Source organism: Callithrix jacchus, chromosome 6 (genome assembly GCF_049354715.1).
Source record: "Callithrix jacchus isolate 240 chromosome 6, calJac240_pri, whole genome shotgun sequence".
Taxonomy (NCBI): Eukaryota; Metazoa; Chordata; class Mammalia; order Primates; family Cebidae; genus Callithrix; species Callithrix jacchus.
Genome location: NC_133507.1, coordinates 22,081,142 through 22,103,317, shown reverse-complemented (window position 1 = coordinate 22,103,317; position 22,176 = coordinate 22,081,142). Strand labels below are relative to the sequence as shown.

The window sequence follows — 22,176 nt, the reverse complement described above, 5'->3', positions numbered from 1 at the left end:
CCTCAGGGGCTTTGTCATCATACACAGTCTCTGAAGACAGGATCTGAAGGACACCCACCCTCTCCGGGAACACAGGTGTGACATTACACTGAGGGACCCTCTTCCAAGAAGGCTCATTTGACACACTTGTAAGGACATGTAAGTCCAGTATCTCTTAGTACTTTTGGGTTTCTGGTGGCAACATATTCTTCATTTATAAATTTTACTTATAAATTAAAATCAACAGACACTCTCGCTAGCACCTTCAAAAATAAAAGGTAGGTCGGATGCGGTGACTGGCGCCTGTCATCCCAGAACTTTGGGAGGCTGAGGTGGGCATATTACCTGAGGTCAGGAGTTCAAGACCAGTCCAACCAATGTGGTGAAACCCCATCGCTACTAAAAATACACACACAGAACAAAAAAAAATAGCTGGGCATGATGGTGGGGACCTGTAATCTCAGCTATTGGGGAGGCTGAGGCAGGAGAATCGCTTGAACTCGGGAGGCAGAGGTTGCAGTGAGCCAAGGTTACACCACCACACTCCAGCCTGGGTGACAGAGTGAGACTCCATCTCAAAAAATAATAATAATAAAATAAAAAAACAAAAGGCTTTGGCAATCTCTTTTCAAGCCTCATGGTGCCTATGGACCACTTATGACGGCTGCTAGTCGCCCCACAGCTATGAACAGCAAAAATTACCATTGTTGGCCTTGCCCGATATTCCATTAAAACAGCCAACTGCTGGCTACCCTCTGGGTTTTCCTGCAAACAGAGGCTCTCCTAGTACCTAAGCCTGTGACTCTGCATTCTCAACTTCCTGTTATGCTGTGGGTCATGGAAACTGCACCCCCACAAGCTCAGCACCGCTACCATGGCCTCCCTAAGACAGGATGGATCAAAACCTGTGCCCCCTGGCATATTCCGCCTACAGGAGGGGGTGCCTTCCTTGTTCTCAACCCCTTTACCTATGCCAGAGTGTTGGAGGAGGTCACCCCTATTACAGAGCCCTTGGTTACTTGAAAGCTCATGAGATTCCCTGAGTGAAGAGTAATGGGAGTTTGTAGACTATGCCGATGGCACTGTTGACCATCCTATGTGGTGAAGCACAGTGGAATGTTACTGCTTCCCACCCCTTAGCTAAGATGTCCCTGATGAAGGACAGGACCCAAGAAACAGACTTGACCAAGCTTCAAGCAGTTATCTTAGCCCTGGAGGCCCTGGCCAACAAATGGTCTTATCTTCACATTGATTAGAAACTATCAGGCCATTCTCTAGCAATTGTCCCCTTGAAGGTAAAGAGCTCTGGGATATTTTTGCCTCACAGATAGCCAAAAGATATCAAAATCGCACATTTCCACATATTCTAATGCCACAATATAAGGCCTTTCCAGAACACTTTAAGCCCTCCAAATCTACAGACATCATTGGTATTAACCAAAACACATTTTACTTCTTAGGATACGCCATGCTGGGCTCTTGAGAAAAGCACTCCCTAGAAGTTTCATGCCCCTGACAGGTCCCTGATAACCAGTTTAACTGCAAGACAGTGATGTTTTCAAATCAACTCTTTTCAAATTCCAGTCCAACTCAAAAATCCCTTAAGTTCTCCATCTTGCCCCAGGCGTTAACATACTTTTTATAAATCTTCTATCTTACCCACATAAGGGCTGGAGGCCAGATTGAGGGCACCTGCTTTCCTAGAACTTATTAACTGTAGACCCACAGGCAGGCAGGTGCTCATCTGATACAGGACCCACTTAAAATTAAACTTCCACCAAAAATAAAACAAAAGTTCTTCTGGGGAGAGCTGTACACATCTGTTGACTGCTGGTCTTAGGACTACTGCTTTAGACACTTTCACTGGTCTACAGTCCGGAGGCCTACAGCATCCATTCCAGGGGACACCCACTTGAAAAAGAGACCCCAGTCCCCTATCCCAGATAACATCACCCTAGCCCAAAAATCCCACTGCTGGAAATGACATTGCCTCAGATAACATTGCTCCAACCCAAGACTTTGATTGATGCTGGAGATGGCCTTGATCGATGCTAGAGATGACCTTGATCAATGCTAGAGATGGCCTTGATCAATGCTGGAGATGACCTTGATCGATGCTAGAGATGGCCTTGATCAATGCTGGAGATGACCTTGATCAATGCTGAAGATGGCCTTGATCGATGCTGAAGATGGCCTTGATCGATGCTGGAAATGACCTTGATCGATGCTAGAGATGTCCTTGATCGATGCTGGAGATGACCTTGATCGATGCTGGAGATGACCTTGATCAATGCTGAAGATGGCCTTGATCGATGCTGAAGATGGCCTTGATCGATGCTGGAAATGACCTTGATCGATGCTGAAGATGGCCTTGATTGATGCTGAAGATGGCCTCACGTCCTGTGCTAGACATGACTTCATCTCTTACACTGAAACCTCCGCCCAGCAGTGCTTGCCAAGGATTCCCTCTCCTAAGGCAAAGGATGGACACAGCATCTTTTGCTTTTCTTCCTAAACTGTGTGCTGTGTGCTTGGCCCACAATTCTGGTGTTTTCCTTGCTCTCTGCTCAAATGTACACCCCATACTTCCATACCTAAAGGCAAATCTGGTACTGGTTACTAAAATTCAGAGAGATGATTAGTTTCACCAGGAAGCACCTGCCTCATATCAGTCAACCTCTTGAGCCCCAGAGGAGAAGACCGCCTTTTCCTGGCTGCCTTCTCCTCCTGATCGTCTCCAGCCTTCTACCACAACTCCCTGCCTTGCGTCTCCAAACTATGGCTACCATTCCTCTTGGTTACGCACAATACCACTAATCTTTACATACACTCTACTAAGCCATCAGTTCATAATCTCCAGCAACATAACCGCCCTACGCTAAGGCCGAGTTTGCTGGTTAAATGATCCTATTCCCCTTGCAGTCAATATCTCCACCACTCAGACTACAACTGGTACATATATATACTTTTTTTTTTTTTTTTTTTTTTTTTGAGACAGAGTTTTACTCTTGTTGCCCATGCTGGAGTGCAGTGGCGCGATCTCTGCTCACTGCAACCTCTGCTTCCCCGGTTCAAGTGATTCTCCTGCCTCAGTCTCCTGAGTAGCTGGGATTATAGGCACATGCCACCATGCCTGGCAAATTTTGTATGTTTAGTAGAGACAGGGTTTCTCCATGTTGGTCAGGCTCATCTTGAACTCCTGACCTCAGGTGATCCACCCACCTTGGCCTTAATCCACAACCCCTTCAGGAAAGCCTAAGGGATAATGCCCAGAAAACTTAAGGCAAGGCAACAGGATCAACAGAATCTCTCTCTCTCTCTCTCTCTCCCTCTCTCTCTCTCCCTGTCCCCCCCACTCCGGGCTGTGTCAGTTCCCTGCAGTCTCTAGACTTCTAGACTTCCCCTTCAGCCTCCCGTCTACACCCCTAACTTCTCTTGGATCTGTAAGTAACAAATTCTTCTATTTCATGCATGTTACGTTCACCTCCTCATTGCATCTCACCTGAACCACATACCCAAACCTAACTTTCCCCCGTGAAGGCTCTCCTAGAGTGGCTGTCTTGGCTTAGGGCCACCCTTGACAGACCACAAGACCAAATTAGAAAGAACCCATAACATAAAAATCTCGACACCCTGCCCTCCCTCCTCTCCAAGGCACACGTCACACATCCCAGCTCGACCCGACCCTCCCTATTGAACTTGCCCACCTTCTGCCATCTCCATGCCCCTGTGCAAGAGACTCCCCCACCTAGGGATGCTCTCCCTCCTTCCCTGTCATCCACACACGAAAACCAGATTTGTCAGATTTGGACCATCAGTGATCATCTCAAGTGACACCTCTTCCATAAAGACATTCCTGGTCTTGCAACTAGCAAGAATCCTATCCATCTCCTAAAGCCCATGACATTAGATTTTGTGTGTCTCTTGTTCCCCTCTACCTTGCAATGTCAACTCCAGAGTGTCTCTGGGACCTTCTGAGCTGCAGTCTGGTTGGAAGGGAAGGTCAGAGACTGGCCTTAAGTAGCATTTGAACAAGTGCCATATTTCATTAGAATTCTATGCAGAGGGTTGCTGATGAGGATAGACAATGGAGCTGCCAGGCAACCCCCTCAACCCTAGTCACAAAGGCCTATTTACCCTTTTTTTCTTTCTCCCACTAGACTGCAAGCATCCAAGGACAGACACTGCGTTCCTCAAGCCAGCACCCACTGCAGGGTCAACCCCAGGGTCTGATGAGGAGGAAGAACTTGACACAAACGCCTCTGGGAGGCATCCCTGCTGGAAGGAAACACAGCTCCTTCTGATCCATGCAAAACAATTAAATCCCAGCACCTACTGCCCGCTCTTGGCTCACTAAAGCCAAGGGTGGAGTCAGTCCATCCTTCCTCAGTGTGTTCCTCAGAGAGTTGCTGACTTGCTCTTTCTTTTTCTTTTTTTGAGACTGAGGCTTGCTCTGTCTCCAGGCTGGAGTACAGTGACGTGATCTTGGCTCACTGCAACCTCCGCCTCCCAGGTTCAAGTGATTCTCCTGCCTCAGCCTCCCGAGTAGCTGGGATTACAAGTATGTGCCACCAGGCCTGGCTAATTTTTGTATTTTTAGTGGAGATGGGGTTTTGCCATGTTGGCCAGGATGGTCTCGATCTCTTGACCTCGTGATCTGCCCACCTTGGCCCCCCAAAGCACTGGGATTCCAGGCGTGAGCTACCTCGCCCAGCCGGCTTGCTCTTTCTTTAAGGTGCCTTTTTACTTTTGAACCTGAATGTTTCTAGAAAAATATAAAGGGCAGGGCACCCAATCCAAAGAGACGGCCCCCAGTGGCAACCTGAGTGAAAAATAGGCCCAATTCACTGTCACATTGTTTTGTCATTTTCACCATCAATGCAGGTTGTGAGGGCGCACGCTTGCCCAGCCGGCCCCACCCCTCATTGGCAACAGATGGAGACAGCAAATTGCTCCACACCCCAGTAGCACAGGCTTTCCCTGTGCCGAGTGTGGTGCATCCCAGGGGAGCGTCCTCACACCAGGTGGCATCCAAGTGGATCTGGCCACCGCCCAGCAAGCACGTATCCCCCCTCAAAGAGGGGAAGAAGAGGAAGAGTGGCCACGAAGGGGTGGAAACCCCAGTCTTCCTTCTGTTTTCCTCTATAAATGTGAGCCCAGATTTTAACCTCTCTCTTGGCAACATGTGAGACAAGAAAGAAACTAATACAGATATTAGTCTTGTATTGACTTCCATTTTCACTTTCCCCACCCCTTGTTTCTTAATGACCTTTAAAAAAAAGAAACAAAAAACTCTTGAACCTAGCTTAGCCAGTTTCCTGTTCATAGTAAGGAATCCAGGCTCTTTGCAATAAAGACAAGGATACCCTGGAGTTTCATATGAGGAATGTTTCTAGATCGTTGGTTGAAAGCATGTCAGTTTGTTAATTTGCACCCTAAACACACCTCGTGGCTTCGTTTAAATCTGAGAGCTCCGTGTGCATTCCAACTGCCTATGCAGAGTTCCAACTTAATCAAGTACTTAATGAGTAGCATTAATATTCGTTGTCTTCTCCATGGGCGCCTGCACTCATCAAGGTAAATAGTTACCAGCTGCCGCCACAGCCCAGTGGTTGAGCTGAGAATTGTCTGTCCTTATCTAGACAGTGGATGGTTTGTCCCCCACCATGGGAAAACCCTGCTGGGTACTTTCCAAAGGCCTCATTTTAAAAAGACACGTTTCCACTTAACAGACACGTTAAAAGGGCTAGGCAATCTGGAAGAACAGTAAGAAATCTATGATCTGGGTGACAGTACTTCAGAGATTCTGGTAGTGTGCCAGGCACCATACTAAGAGCTAGGAATGCAATGCTGACCCCAAGGAGTCCTGGTTCCTGCCCTCACGGTGCTTATAGTATGGTGGGAGAGGCCACCATGAAGTGAAAGGTCATTCTAATGAGCACATAATTACAGTGACCTCATTGTTAGGAAGGAAAGGCATGGATGTGAGGACTCCCTAGAGGGTGGGGAAGATGTTGGAGCTGAGCTATGAAAGATGAAGATGGGCCGGGCGTGGTGGCTCACACCTGTAATCCCAGCACTTTGGGAGGCCGAGGCAGGTGGATCATGAGGTCAGGAGTTCAAGACCAGCCTGGCCAAGATGGTGAAACCTTGTCTCTACTAAAAATACAAAAATTAGCCAGGCATGGTGGTGGGTGCCTATAATCCCAGCTACTTGGGAGGCTGAGGCAGCGAATTGCTTGAACCTGGGAGATGGAGGCTGCAGTGAGCCAAGATTACGCCACTGCACTCCAGCCTGGGCAACAGAGTGAGGCTGTCTCGAAAAGAAAAGAAAGATGAATAAATTGGTTATTCACTAAATGTCAGGACACAGAATGTTAAGGCAGGAAGACACACACACACCTCCTAATATTCATAGATGGGGAAACTGAGGCCCAGCAGAGCTAGATGACTTGCTAATTCTAGAAACCCATACCCAATCCCTTCCTGCTCAATCACTCAATTTTATTTATATCCCAGCTATAGATTATCCAAACACACTTGACAAATAAGATGGGGAATATTGAGCTAAAACCACATCTCTCAAGACCACACGCATAAATAACGATCGTGCTTTAATGTGGACGACACCTTTTCATTTTGCAAATTCAGAGTTCTCATCATATCAAAATTCAAGACAGTTTGTTCTGTAAGAAGGGGAAGGTCATAACCCGTCTAGAATGTACTGGTAAATCTCTCTAACCGTGCAGTGCTAATTTGGGCCTGAGCTGTGTAACCAGACTGACTTCACGCTCCAGCTGGGGTTTCAGAGGCACACATGGCGACTGGGTGGCTCTGGGCTGCCTCGCAGCAGGGGTCCTTGGGCTCCCAGAGCCCCTGGGGATTTACTGCTCCCGACGTGGATGTGTTTTCGCCACTGTGTGCATGCACTGAATGTTGAAAACATTCTTTTCAAAAGCCCAGGAGATTCCACTTGCAGTCTGTGCGTGTGCATGTAAAAGCGCAGAGCTGGGAAGAACCGCGGCGGCGCACACGCCGCCCGAAGGTGACCTCTGGGGAGCCGCGGCCGTGGGAGGGGGTGCGGTACGGTCTGCTTTTCACTCTAGACACTCCTGAGTTATGTAAAATTGCACGCAATACATATGTAGGAGTTTGCTGAAGATTCTTCAACAACAACAGAACAAAGGTGCGCCTCCGCGGAGCGCAACAGCGTTTGCCTCGGGTGCAGCCGCCTTCTCCCGAAAGCTCAGCGGAACTCCCCTGGACCACCGCCCAACTGAAGGTGGGCACTGCGCGCTCCACGGCAGCCGCGCGGGGGAGTCGGGAAGTTGGAGGCGCCAGCGCCCCCGAACCCACCCGAGCGTTCAGGAGTCCTGCCTGGGCGGCGGGGGCCGTCCACACCCACCCAGCCGGTGCGGACGCGGGAGGGTGGGGCCGCAGCGGGGAGGAGCCACCCGAGCCCGCCCCCCGCCCCCCGCCCCTCCCGCCGGCCCCGCCCGCGCGCGCCCCCCGCCCGCGGCCCTGGGCGCCCGGCCCGCCCCCTCCCCTCTGCGCGCTAACGAACCTCGCGACGCCGCGCTTGGCGGCGGGCGGGGGCCGGGCAAGGGAGGGGTCGGGCTCCGGACGCCCCACTCTGCAGTTGCCTCCCGAGCGCTGGCCGCGCCGCCAGAGCCGCGGGGCCGAGAACGCACTGGCCGTTTGCTCCCGGGCTGGCTCCTCCACGCGCTCGCAGCATGCAGCCCGGGAGCAGGAGGCGCGCCCCGAGCCGCCGCTGAGCCGGCCGGGGCGGCGGGGACCTGCGCCAGCCGAGTCCCTTCCACCTCGCCCCGGGGTAGACGAGCGGCGCCCCGGCACCCCCTCTTCGCCCGTAGCCCCGCCAGCGCCACCCCCCGCGGGCCGCAGGGTCTCATGCAGCCGCCAAGGTAAGGGCGGGCCGGGAGCCGGGCGGCCCCGGCTCTGACATCCCCGAGACGCTGCCGGCACTTGCCGGGGCCCCGGCGCTGCTTCGGTCTTCCCCAGCCCCGCGTCTCATCTCGCTCCCATCTTGCCCACATTTGGAGCTTTGCTGCGCCTCGGTCGCTTTAGCGTTTGGCAGCAGGAAAGTTTTTGTGGTTTGGTGTTTGTTCTTTTTTCCTAAAATCCTCTTCCCCCGAGCAGCCGCCAGCGCGCGTGGTTGGGCAGACCCGGCACACGTCCTTTCCACCGTGTGCGGGCTGGGAGCTCTCTCCCTCCTCTCGGCCCCGCGGAGCCCCAGACCGAGCCGGTCACCCGGCTGTCCCGCCGTGAACCCCCATTGGCCCGCGCCGCCCGGGCCCCCGCCTCCCGCCCGACGCCCGACTGTTGAGCTGCAGGACTAGCGCCTGCCCTCGCGGCCGTCGGCGCAGTGCACAGCGTGGGCTCCCGTCCCGACGGCCCCTGGTCTGGGCGCACGGGAAGGTGCAGCTCCTGGGGTGAGGGCTGAGGATGCCCATGGTCAAGCGGCCCCGGCGTTCCTAAGTGGACGGGTGGACACGGCGACCACTCCGCGCCGGCTCTCGAGGCAGCTCAACCCAGGGTACAAGCCGGGGCAAGGGGGACAGGTGTATTTGGGGGAGAGCCGGCGGGGGGACGCTGGGGGGCAACTCGGGATTGTGTCTTATTAAAGTAATTGTATTAGACTTTCTCGGAGGTGGAAGCAGTTCTCCCAAATTGAGATTTTAATGGGAACCGGTGAGCTGCTATTTTGTGGTGTGGTTTCGCGAGGCGTTGGGTGGTATTGATTTTCTAAATTGGTGTCTCGCGGGCGGAGTAGGGGAAGTAGCGCCATCTAGCGGACGTGGTGAGCTGTGCATTCCTCTCAGGCTGCGAAGTTGGGTGTTCTCTAGGTAGTCTCCTGCACGAGGTTGGGGGCGGGAACCAGCCCTGGCGTCCAGGCTGGAGGCTGCAGTAGTTCTCTGAGTACCGACGGTACCAGGGAGAACCCCGATGTCCCGAGCTGAGCACGAACTCAGGGAACGAAATTGCGGGTCGTGTTGAGTGGCATGCTGTCACCTAAAGGAGCTCCATTACTTTCTCCATCTGGGTTTAGACACTTAGGGGAAACATAACATAAAATGTTACCTGCTGTAAGAAGACGCCCCTTTCTCTGGCATCCAGGGCAGAGAGCTTGAAAACTAATGCACAGACCTCTCTCTTCTCCTGTGTATCACAGACAGGTGATTTTTTTGGGTGGATTTTGAGCCATGACCCCTAGAAAAGAGAGTGCCCCGAAGGGCAGCAGCAGAACTGGGAGAGGAACGGAATAGTGTACCCACACTGGCTTTTTTTTCTTTTTGCACATACAAAGAAGGGGTTTCTTGCTGTTAGCACAGCAAGTGACAAGCAAGCCCCCTTCACAGGGACATGGTCTCCAATTAATAACTGGGGCAGACATGGCTGGATGGCAAGTCGTGCAGACAAAGGCTCTGGGTGGGGCACCCACACATCCAGGCGGGCTCCACGTTCTCTGTGGCTGGTTTTTGCTGCCACCTTCCAGGCCAGTTAATATATCAGCAGTGAGCTGGGTTCATCCTGTTCTGAAGGGCACGCTGGCCCCTTGAGGATCAGGGTGTGGTCTACTGCAGTCCACCCTCGAGACTCTGGGCTGTGGTGGTAGTGAAAGAGGTCCTAGCCTCCTTTTTTCAAGTGCCCTGCTTCCAGTATTTCCCTCCCAGTTGTCAGACAGGTACTTAGGCTCGCAATAGACGTGAAACGGTGGGTGGCTGGTCTGCCAACTCATGCTGTCTCCAACGGTGTCTCCATTGGTAGGTATTTATTTCATCAGGAGACTTGTGACAGACAGGGTCTTAGAGTGGCTTGGCATCTCATTCAAGGAGGACACCTTTGACTTTTGCTAAGAAACCTCTGTCTGCTTTCTCTTTTTACAAACCTCTCCCAGGGAGTGACTTGCTGCTTCCCAGTGTGTGTAATAATAGCGAATGAAGGCACCGGAGTCTCCTGTTTAGAGTCCTGTGCTCTTCAGCAGCCCTGTGAGAGGCCAAACACAAGAAAGAATTCTGAGATGAGCAGTTGCAGAATGAAATGAGTAGGGACTGAGCATTCCCGACACTGGGACAGGGAGTTTTTCGGCCACTCTCCCAGGGATGCTTGCTGCTCCCAGGAAGCAGGCAGGAACAGGTGCTGGTATTTTCAGTCTCTCAGAAGAAACCCATGGCCAGAAAGGAGAAGGGATAGGCCCAGGGTTCTGTGAATCTAAAGTGCTTCCACACCCCACCCCCCACAACCGTGCTACCAAATGAATTAAGTTCTAGAGTTTGTTTTTACCAAGTATGGTCGCAAAATGTGTTCCTGCCTTGAAGTATGCAGTATAGACATGAAAGGAGGCATGGTCACCGATCCGTCAAGCCTGCCATCCAGGGAAAGAGACAGGACATACCCAAATGCAATAGAGCAGAAACATACAAGGATTATCTGAAAGCAGTGCAGGCTAATTGGAATGTGTTCTGTGAAATGAAATGACACTAGTCCTTACAAGTAATTATTCTGGAACTTGACTTACAATATCCCAAAGGTACGTTTAGTTAACTTTTAAGTGTCTGTGGTGTTCATCTGGCTCTTTAAGGGAATGGCTTTGCTTTGATTATTTAGCCATTCAACAAACTTAACATAAATTTAACCTGAAAAAGGGAAGCTGCAGGTTTCCCCACCTGTCTGGAATCCAGCCCTATCCAAAACACAGGCTCCTCTTTTTCTTACTTTGAGCAAATGACAGCTTAGTTTCAGCCTCTCTTCTCTAAGCAACAGAGCTGTAAAGGAGTAATGAATAGGGCAGTGGAAAAAATTAAGGATTGCCTTACCCAAGTGTGCATCCAAGGCCAGGCAGAAGTCAGTCTCCTTGGTGACAGATGAACAAATGAACTCTACTGAAAGGATACCCAGTTTCTTAGCCAGGTCTATCCTGTGAGTAAGTATTATATCATGTTAGAACCCAGGGGTCAGGAGGCAAGAATGCCTAGTGAGGTGTGAAACTTGACAATTCTTAGGGCAGGAAGAAGAAGGAGTTTTAAAATTGGGGCAGAAATTGACAAAAGAAATGCAAATGTCTTGTATAACCTCAATTTGTAAGTCACTGGTAACTGACTAAAATAAAAATGTGCTGCGTACCTACCCAACTTATGAAATGATTATATCCAGATTACTACAGTAAATAACAGAAGTGTAGCCAACAGTTTATGCAGAGTGATTTCAGAATTGCTGGTTGGATTCACTTCTTGTTTTCCGTTTTTTTGTTTTTTTGTTTTTTTTGTTTTTTTTTGAGACGGAGTTTCGCTGTTGTTTACCCAGGCTTGAGTGCAATGGCACGATCTCGGCTCACCGCAACCTCCGCCTTCTGGGTTCAAGCAATTCTCCTGCCTCAGCCTCCCGAGTAGCTGGGACTACAGGCGCGCACCACCATGCCCAGCTAATTTTTTTGTATTTTTAGTAGAGAAGGGGTTTCACCTTGTTGACCAGGATGGTCTCAATCTCTTGACCTCGTGATCCACCCGCCTTGACCTCCCAAAGTGCTGGGATTATAGGCGTGAGCCACCGCGCCCGGCCTACTTCTCGTTTTTCAATTGTTTGTTTAAAGCAGTGCTGCAAGATGAAGAATTTTCAGAAAGCATAATACTGGATTTGCCAGAGCCTGAAAATTAGGCAAAAAGTGTAAAGACTCTGTCAACTATCTGCTCAAAGGAAGCCAGTTCCCATAGGTTTGGTGTGTTCCATAAGCCAAAGCAGAGATCAGCAGGTGTGAGTAAAAATGCCCCCAAATTCACTGACTTCTGTCTTGGCAGGACATCTTAGTAGTTACCATCTGTTGTGGCTTCTCCTTATATTTCATTTTTTCATCTTCATGGACTCTGCGATCAAGTTCTTTGCAGCAGCTTGCCCCGGCTGCAGGAAGGGTTTGCTTAGTTTGCAGGTAACATTCCATTCTTCTGCTCTTATAGACAGAGATGTTCGGCCTAATTCCCCCGTAAGAGGTTTGGTAACATTATTTTATTCTCAGTATCCGTTTCTTCTTGAAGATGGTTGCAACCTGTTTTTATCCTCTGTAGGTATTTTGGAGAATCTTCTCAGTGATGTCTTTAAACAAGGTTAGGTGGAAACATGAAACATACGTGCACCGACCCCTGCAGGCCTCCTACACACCCCTCACATTACTAGTGGCGTCAGCCACAGTGCAGACTCTACTTTAGAATTCACTCCCTGGTTCTACTTTTACACCTTTCTCAACTGATCTGCGCCGTGATGTGTGTCTCCTCTCCAGGCTGTCTATTTAAAAACCTGGAGATCAGCCAGGCACGGTGGCTCATGCTTCTAATCCCAGCACTTTGGGAGGCCGAGGCAGGCAGATCACTGAGGTCAGGAGTTCGAGACCAGCCTGGTCAACATGGTGAAACCCCCATCTCTACTAAAAGTATAAAAGTTAGCTGGGTTAGGAGAACTGCTTGAACCTGGGAGGCGGAGGTTGCAGTGAGCTAAGATTGCACCATTGCACTCCAGCCTGGGCAACAAGAGCGAAACTACCTCACAGACATACAAAAAAAAAAAAAAATTAGCCAGGTGCCATGGTACATGCCTGTAGTCCCAGTCACTCAGGTGGCTGAGACAAGAGAATCGCTTGAACCTGGGAGCCGAGATCATGCCATTGCACTCCAGCCTGGGCAACACAGCCAGACTCCATCTCGGGAAAAAAAAACAAAATTAGATCTGATTGTTTGAGGTGTTTTCACAAAGTTTGATTCTCTCTATCAAAGTCCGATCGCTTGTAAGACTAAAAGGCCTTGCTAATGAATTTTGCCTTGCAGGAATACCATTTTACCTGTTCAAATGCTCAGGTAAAAGAGGCTTGCTCAAAAAACGTCTCCTGGGCAAATGCTGGGGCCGTCTGAGTGGCTGAGGAATTTACAGCCGGGGTGCATTTTCAGCAGCCGTCAGTGCAGCCTGAGGAGTAGACTGCCCTTGCAACAACATAGCCACTGGACTCCCACTTCTTCCACTTTTTTCTGGTTGTCAGAGCACACAGAAATGCCCATGTGATTCACAGAATTATTAAAATTACAGTTTCCCCAAGATAATTGGTACTTTGAAAATAATAATTACCATTTGTTTGGAAGTGTTGGTGTCTCATGTGCTTTCATTTACATTTTAGTTTAATATCCTTTATGGAAAGAGGTGAAGTATAAATAACCGATTTTTTTGTGCAATTGCATTTTCCCATGTGGGCTCCCATTTAATGATGGAAGGGAAGCAAAGCGCAGAGGCTGGGCTCACCTGTATTCAGGATGAAGTCCGTGAGGATGTTCCCTTCCAGTTCCAAGCGTAATAACCCGTCACTGCTGAGTTTGGCCAGGTCATTTTGGCCTCTGAACACGAGACTCCTGGGAGTTTATTTTGTTATGTATCAGTCAGTGCAGCTAAAATAGTCTGACATTCAGATTTCCGAATACTGATTTCAAAATGCTTCTCTTGGCTGGGCATGGTGGCTCATGCCTATAATTCCAGCACTTTGGGAGGCTGAGGTGGGCCAACTGCTTGAGCTCAGGAGTTCAAGACTAGCCTGGCCAATATAGCAAAACCCCATCTCTACTAAAAACACAAAAATTAGCATGATGTCGTGGCATGCATCTGTGGTCCCAGCTACTTGAGGGGCTGAGGTGGGAGGATTGCTTAAACCTTGGAGGCAGAGGTTGCAATGAGCCATGAGCATGTCCCTGCACTCCAGCCTGGGCGACAGAGTAAGATCTTGTCCCCAACACCCCAAAAAAACAAAAATGCTTCTCTTACTCTCCTGAAACACTTGGTTTTGCATCTTTGGGTATCTCAAGATCATATGACAGAAAAAGCTAAATGCCACCCCCTTCCATGCTAGGAGGGTGTTACGTTGCTGTTTTCTCTACTGAGGAGCATTTTGAACAAGTCAATTGCTAAGCTCCAGGTGTCTGATTTCTTCATAAGTAAATGGATGCTGTTGGCAGGGACTCCTGACTTCAGGCCTGGTGGAGAACATACTGGCCCCCAAGCCTCAGTCAGGAGTCAGCAAGAGCAAGGCAAACCCAAGCCAAGATGGCGCGGGCCCTCCCTTTCCGGGTCAGTGACCAGTCTCTAAAGGCAGAAGCCCATCTGGCTTAAAACTTGAGATGCGCTCTGAGTAGCTTGTGGACTGAAAGTACTCCAATGAATTGATACTGTAGATAGGTTTACCTAAATATCTTCTTGTCGTTTAAGGAAATCCACTTAACTGGCATTTGAAGGTAGGTCTGGGTAAGTGCTCTATGATCTAAAAAATGCCATTTACCTTCCAAAAGAAAGACAAAAACTTCCATAATCTAATTATTTCAATATCTTCAGTCTCTAGGATGGATGGGGGAGATTCATGGACATTTTTCTCTCCTTAAAACGTTTTTATATTTGTGTTAATGTCTGGAAAACAGTACATCTCTAAACACATTTCCATTTCAAATGTATGATCCGTCGTTATACATGTGGGCATATTATTAGACTGACAGAAATAAACAAACCCTGGGTGAAGATAAATAGGTGTGGGGAAAAGATGGCATTTGGCATCTCCTGCGTTTGAGCCTCTGCACGGCTACCTGTGTTTGTGGTCCTTCAACAAGACGTACAAGTGATTGTCTCATTTGTGAGATGGAAATGGCTGTGCCCATTCCATAGTTAAGATGACAACACTATGGTGACATGGGGTTTTTTTCAAGTAGGTGCTCATCAGGCCTCAAGTATAACTGAAAATAAACTTAAAACCCACCTCTAGAACTTGAGGTTACCCAAGAGTCCTTGCAGAATTCTGCAGAGCTCCCACAAGAGCCTGTACATGTAACGGCTCTAGCAGAATCTGACACAGAGTGGGTTACATAGGCACTATTGTAATCCAAACAGTAGTTCCTATCCATGACCTAAAACGAATATTGGCAACTGCTTATCAACACTTACTCTAAGCCAGGCACCTGTTCTAAGTGTTATTATTATATTAACTCAATTAATCCTCACAACAGTCTTTTGATAGAGCTGCAGATAGATCCCCATCGTCTTTTTTTTTTTTTTTTTTTTTTTTTTTTTGAGACAAAATCTCATTCTGTCGCCAGGTGCCAGACTGGACTACAGTGGCGTGTTCTCGGCTCACTGCAACCTCCCCCTCCCAGGTTAAAGCAATTCTCTGGCCTCAACCTCCCAAGTAGCTGGGAGTACAGGCGAACGCCACCACGCCCAGATAATTTTTGCATTTTTAGTAGAGATGGAGTTTCACTATGTTGGCCAGGATGGTCTTGATCTCTTGACCTCGTGATCCACCTGCCTTGGCCTCCCCAAGTGCTGAGATTACAGGCGTGAGCCACTGCACCTGGCCTTCAAGATCCCCATCTCACAGATGAAATAACAGATGTAGGGAGTCTGTGTTCACACCACATGTTCTTAGCCAGCATGCTGTATTGCCTCTGTATTGTAAAGGTGAAGAAATTGTTAGCCTCTGACAAATTTAAGAAAGAAAAACAATGGTGGAAGAGAATGTCACATAAGGTGACACATTTGTTCTTCTCTCTGGATTGGCACTTTTCCCCATCTCACATCAGCTGGGGATCGTCTCTATTTCAGCCTTGCTTAGCCATTCTAAACAGTTTTGAATTTGATGAACAACTTGGTTATCTGTTTCTATTGCTAAATGTCTATGGTATTTGTGCTTGGCACTCAATTATTCATTAATCCAAAAACTCCAGCCTTCTGTTGGTTGAGAGAGAGACACAGATTCACTGTCGGTTCAAACAGTTGACATTTGGTGGATAAATGGTTCCAAGCCAGTTCTTCTCCCAAGAACTTACCGGAATGGGGAGACGTAAGCACTGTGTGGTCTGTTCTTTTATGGGAACCTGGTATGTCTTATGTATGCATACCCAAAAGCTGCTTTAAAACCTCGGGTGGCTACTAAATGTTTCTAAGGTGTGGTTTCAGGTATACCGTAGTATTGTTGGGGATTATTACTGAATTTCATCCTAACACTACAACATAAAAATGTCACTCTTCAAATGACATTGCCTATGTGCTTAGCCACATTTTCACCTGGGGACTACAGAAGTGTTAGAGATGGGCCCCAGAATGGCTTCTCACAATCAGGTGTGGGCAAGGCCACTTAGTTACAAGCCAGCATCAATTCACCGGGTCCCTGGAAACAGGACTCTGGAGCTTGGAGATCTCCTGGGGCAGCCAGGCTGTGATTCTGCAGATTGAGAAGCTGAGGGGCCAGAGATAGGCCAGGGCATGGTGCCACACAGCTGGAGTTAAGACTGCCCAATTCCCAGGTCTCTGTCTTTCCCATACTCACTGGCAGCGTCTTGAAGTTTTCCATCTCAACACTGCCAGTTAAGCAATTCATAAATACTATTGCTTTTGTACTGGGTTTTGCAGGCAGAAGAATTTGCAAACTTGTAGACCAGTTAGTACGCGTGATACGGAGTCTCAGACAAGAGTTTTAGAAAGAAATCAGTGGTTGGGGAGGCGGCGGGGGAGACTTTCATTAAGAAATTGTAGTTACACACCAGTTTATAGTCTCAGTAGAAAGAAATGGGAGAAGTAGAGAGAAAAGCAACGTGGCTGCTCCAGGAGGTTACTGAGAATATGGGAAGCAGCGAAGGGCAGGTGTGAAAGAAAGAAAGAAGGGGTCATACATCCAAATACCATGGAAGGGCGCCCATGGAAGCTGCTGGCAGCCCATCGGGAAGACTCCAGCCCAGCCTGAACTGAGCCTGAGGCAACAGAGGCCAAAGGAAGCACAGGGGGAGTTCTTGCTTCTGTTCAGAGCAAGTGGATGGAGTAGGGTTAGGAAAGGCAGAGAAAAAACGAAAAGCCCCATGCCTGGGAAGCAGCTGTGATCCCATCAGAGGTGGCCTGGCAGCTGGAGATCACCCAGACCTGCCCTGACCTCTGTCACCAAGCCTGTTCGGTGACCTCAAGCAGGTTAATTACCTTCTGCAGCGTCAGTGTGGGTGAATGTGCCAAAACACCATCTCTACAAAAAATACCAAAAAATGACCCAGGCGTGGTGGCGTGTGCACCTGTGGTCCCAGCTACTCAAGAGGCTGAGGAGGATTGCTTGAACCCAGGAGGTTGAGGCAGCTCTGAGCCATGATTGTGCCATGCTACTCCAGCCTGGTCTCAAAAAAAAAAAATTAAACATTAAAAACCCATTAAAATATTGGAAGAAAATCCAACACTTGGTCATCTTTGGTAATTTTTTAAATGAAAAATTTTAATTTTGGTAAAATGTTTAAATGTTTGGTAGTTTTTTCTTCTCAGTAATTATGTCTTAATTACCAATAAGAGTCCCTCATGGTGAGGGAAGGCGCCTCAAAGCCCAGGTGATGCTCTTTACATAGGGAGAAAGGCAGCCTCAGGTAACGAAGATGGCAGTAACAGCCTCATAGCCGAATGTGCAGCTGTCCTTCCATGTGACACCTGTGTCCACAGGCATGCATGCTGTGCCTCCCGCTCACCAGGGGAGCCCACCCTCCCTGGGAAGGGTCATTTTAAATGGCCACTTTTGCAGAATATATACTAAAAAGTATTATCGTGAAGCACACTTTAAAGTCTCAATTAGCCAAATGAAGCACAGTGTATTTTCTGAAAAGAGAACATGAAACCCAACCAATCTATTAGCATTCTTTAAGGAGTCAGAAACAGGCCTGGAGACAAGGGAGAAACCCAGGATGAATTCTGTTTAGACTTTCAAAATTCCTTCGGACAGAGTTCCAGCCTCAGGGTCATTTACAGCAGTAAGTCTCTGCAGCACTGTGGGGGGCGGGGTGGGGGGGACTGCCGGGGATCAGAATTATCCTTGGAGACAAGAAACAAAAAGTAGGATAAACAGGTACTTTTCTGGATGAAGAATTATTAACAGTGAGGATGGCCCAGGATGGTGGGCGCACCCAGACTTAGTTTAAATTTACATGGATTATCTGAAGGGGGAAAGCTCAGATGGTTCCAGGCTTCGGGATGAAATGAAGGCTGTGCAGAAATGGCAAACAAATGGTGATTAACTGCAGGATGAGCTTAGGAGTTAGCAGGAAAATGCATATTAAGCTTTTGCAGGCGCAAGTCTGTTAATGCATTTATGAGAACATAATCCAAGTTACAAGAAAGTGGACTTTGTCCAGTCTGTTTATAGCCATAGAAGAGGATCCTTGGGGTCTCTGCAAAATGTTTGTTTGCTACAGGCCACTCAGGACCAGAAATTTAGTGTTCAGAAAATGCTAAAATACTATCAGAAATTATACTGGGGTCGGATGCTGTGGCTCATGCTGTAATCCCAGCACTTTGGGAGGCCAAGGCGGGCAGATCACCTGAGGTCAGGAGTTTGAGACCAGCCTGGCCAACACGGTAAAAGCTCGTATCTACTAAAATACAAAAATTATCTGGGCATGGTAGCAGGCAGCTGTAACCCCAGCTACTCGGGAGGCTGAGGCAGGAGAATCACTTGAACCCAGGAGGTGAAGGTTGCAGTGAGTCGAGATCGTGCCACTGCACTCCAGCCTAGGAGACAGAGGGAGATTCTGTCTCAAATAAATGGATGGATGGATGGATGGATGGATGGATGGATGGATGGATGGATGGATCGATCCCTGGATCCGTTCCCGCACTCTTGAGTTGTAAATTGGAGCAACTCAGTTCCTCAAGACATGGTCTAGACAAACATTTTCAACACTTAGGGGAATGGGAGGATGCTCAAGAAATGCTGTCAGATTCGTAGCCAGTAAATGAATGGTGGGTTGAGAGCCTAACATATCCCTACACTTGCCAGGCTGGCAAAAATATCTGGGACCAGTGTTGGGTCATTTCCTCTATATTAGGGTTCTGTTAATGAGAGAAATCTAGATCAGTCTAGTTTCAGCAAAATAAGGAATTTTGTCAGCTTCCAAAGCTGGAAGAGGTACTAGGGTAGCTCACAGGAGCTCAGGACGAGCTACAGGGGAGTCACATGCTGAAGAGCGGCTTGGGGAGGGTTAGCCTAAATAAATCTTCACACCCCAAAAGCTCACCAGATGAAGTATAACTTAAGTAAAAACAAGATGTCAGCTGGGCACAACAGCTCATACCTGTAATCCCAGCACTTTGTGAGGCAGAGGCAGGTGGATTACTTGAGCCCAGGAGTTTGAGACCAGCCTGGCCAACATGGTGAAACCCTGTCTCTAGGAAAAAATATGTAGTGGCACATGCCTGTAATCACAGCTACTCAGGAGGCTGAGATAGAAGAATTGGCTTGAACTGAGGAGGTAGAGGTTGCAGTGAGCCACGATCACACCACTGCACTCCAGCCTACTGGGCAACCGGGCAGCTGTGTGTCTCTGTGTCTGTCTGTCTGTCTCTCTCTCTCTCTCTCTCTCTCTCTCTCTCTCTCTCTCACACACACACACACACACACACACACACAGAGTATGTCAGATCCACAAAGGCTGCCTCAACTACTAACACTCATAAACCCTCACCCTCCCACAAGACTGCTGTCCTAGACCCATCCTGTGTTGGAATCAGACCAGAACTGAAGCTGCTTCTGTAGCAGCAATCTCGGGAGAGATTCTGATTGGTTCACCTCAAGTGTCTTGCAATTACTGTTTTATTGAAAGTATTTGTTAGGTAACCTGTCTTGCCTTGACTTTAAGCCCAAGGGGCAGAAACTGACTGACCTGGGCCTTCTGTGCACCTGCCAGCAGCAAGGAGGGCATGGGCCTGAGACTGATAGAACTTACAAACCCAGCTATTCCCCTAGACATGAGTCACCTAGGGGAGTGCCTGAAAAATGCTGATGCCCAGGCTCTACCCCCAGGGATTCAGATTAGCTGCCTTGGATTAGGCAGATTAGGGCCTGGGCACCTCTAATCTTTTTAAGTCTCCCAGAAGAGTGAATCCCTCCCCATCTCGAGGCTTTGGGTAGGGCCCCCAGGTGCTTCACAGGCTCCCCCAAGCTCCTTGCTCCTGTTTATCCAGCTTCACCTCTTCCTGCTACAGCTGCACTTCAGCCTTTGCAGATTCTCAGGCAAAGCACACCTTGTTCCTGGCACACTTGGTGTTCCTTCTGCCTGGAATTCTCCCCCTGCCACCCCGTCCTTTGCCCATCATCTTCCCTTGGCACACTCCTTTATCAAGAAAGCTTCTCTCCCCTCCCTGCACCCCAGGCTGGGCTGGAGGCCCCTGGCGCCTGTGTTCTGTGTCTCCCCTGTCAGAGTCGGTGTTATGCTTTATTGAAAGTGTTTGTTAAGGAATCTGTCTCGCCTTGACTTTAAAGCCCGGTGCGGACTTGCTCACCACCGTTGGAATGAATGGCACACACAGCACACCAAACGTGGAGTTCAGTGTGTTCGGCTTGGCATTTATTAGCCATTTATTGGGTGAGCACTTAAGCTCTCCCAGCCTCAGTTTCTTCATATGCAAAATGAGGATGATAATAGAACCTTCCTTAGCTGAAAGTGTCTAGACATGTAAAGTACTTAGCTGGCACCTGACACTGTAAAAACATGTCAAATATTAGCCATCATTTTGAAAGACACCACCTTTTTTGGCAAAGGTCATTCACTCACCTTTCCTTTACCACTTATTTTTCTCTATTATCTGTTTCTACTAGCAAGTCAGAAATAGGGACTGTCTTATTTATATATATATATGTATATATCTTTTTTTTGAGACGAGTCTCGCCCTGTCACCCAGGCGGGAGTACAATGGCATTATCTCTGCTCACTGCAACCTCTGCCTCCCTGTCCTGCCTCAGCCTCCCGAGTAGCTGGGACTACAGGCGTCTGCCACCACACCCGGCTAAATTTTTAATCTCTAATGTAGTAGAGGTGGGGTTCCACCATGTTGGGCAGGCTGGTCTCAAACTCCTGCCCTCGTGATCTGCCTACCTCGGCCTCCCAGAGTGCTGGGATTACAGGCGTGAGCCACCACGCACAGCCTATTTATTTCTTTATCCCCCAGTGACTAGCCTGCAGTGGGTCCTGGATGTGTATTTGATGACTCTGGCCCTAGATTTGAGAACACTCTGTTCATACCCAGAAGCAGGCAGAGTTAGAGCCCCTGACTGTCACTGCCCCTGGGAGGACCTCAGTGTTATGCAGAATCCTTCCTTTCAGAAGCTCCTTGACTCCTTTCCCCCCATCAAATAGCTACCCCCAGAGTGAAGAAGGAGAGAAGGTAGAGGTGGGTGCTCCACAGCCAGGGCTGAAGAAAGGCAGCAGGAGTCATGCATGAGGGTGTCTCTCTCCCCAGGTCTAAGCTACAGCCTAGGGACACCACATACTTGGGTAGCTCTGTGGAGCTGTTTGAAGTCAACTACACTTTTGAGTTCAATGAGTTTCTCTATGGCAAATGCAGTGCTGAGTTCTCAAATCTATTGTTGTAGGAATTTTTTATTCCTGCAGAGAGTTGGGGGGTTGTTGAAAGGTTGGTTTGGCCAGTGTAGACAGATTCCTCAAGGTCAACACAACCCCACACTGCTGTGGTCGGGGCTAGATTTCTCATGATAGTCTAAACGCTTTGATGGCCAGCTCCCTACTTTGAAGATGTCCAAATCCAGCCTCCTCGAGAGAGCAGGGGGAAAAAGCCCTTTGCATCCCTTTCTCAAATTACTTGCTCATGCCATAAGACTGGGGTCTCCTCCTAAAATGGCAGCCAGTCCCCCAGCAAGGACACCAGAACTCCCATGGCCTGGGGCCTCTTCAAGTTCCATTCAGTTGTAGTCTTAGAGTGACAAGATTATCAGCCTAATCCTTACAGATGAAGAAACTGAAATGTAGAGGTTAAAAGTCCACTCTCAGGCCAACAGCCCCACAAGGGCATGATTTCCGGCCTTCTGCAGGCTGTATGGCCTCCGCTGGATCCTGAGCCCTGGTCTCTGACCTGGACGTGCTGCACTGGTGACGGTGGTTAATTACTGTCCAGGTGGCTTGGAATGCCAGTGATCCCTTCTCTTTAGCAAGAGACTCCAGAACTAGCTCCTGTGAAAGGCAGACTCCAGCAAATGGTGTTAATTGGTGGACCTCAGAGGTGAAAAGTCCACTCGGTCACCTCTGTGCAGTCTGGCACAGCGCCTGCTCAGTGCCCTGGTGGCCATCTGGTGATCCTACAGAATAAATTGTGGGGTCAGGCCCCAGGACTGGCCAAGCTTGAAAGGAAGACCAT

At 48.9% G+C, this 22,176-nt stretch overlaps 1 protein-coding gene across 3 annotated transcripts in view; it reads left to right on the top strand.

Annotated features, from left to right (window-relative positions):
• Positions 1-6,983: 6,983 nt before the first annotated feature.
• The window catches only part of RGMA (repulsive guidance molecule BMP co-receptor a), a 46,307-nt gene continuing 31,114 nt past the window's right edge, over positions 6,984-22,176 (top strand). The window contains exon 1 of one of the 3 annotated variants that reach the window (XM_078326859.1): positions 6,984-7,261. Coding sequence is in view for 1 of the 3 variants with exons in the window: in XM_008998357.4 (XP_008996605.2) it covers positions 7,888-7,901 (14 nt within the window). In the remaining 2 variants the exon portion in view is untranslated. Of the gene's footprint in view, positions 7,262-7,614; positions 8,534-22,176 lie in introns of those variants that run through there. The other 2 variants (XM_008998357.4, XM_035303892.3) reach the window with 2 other exon arrangements.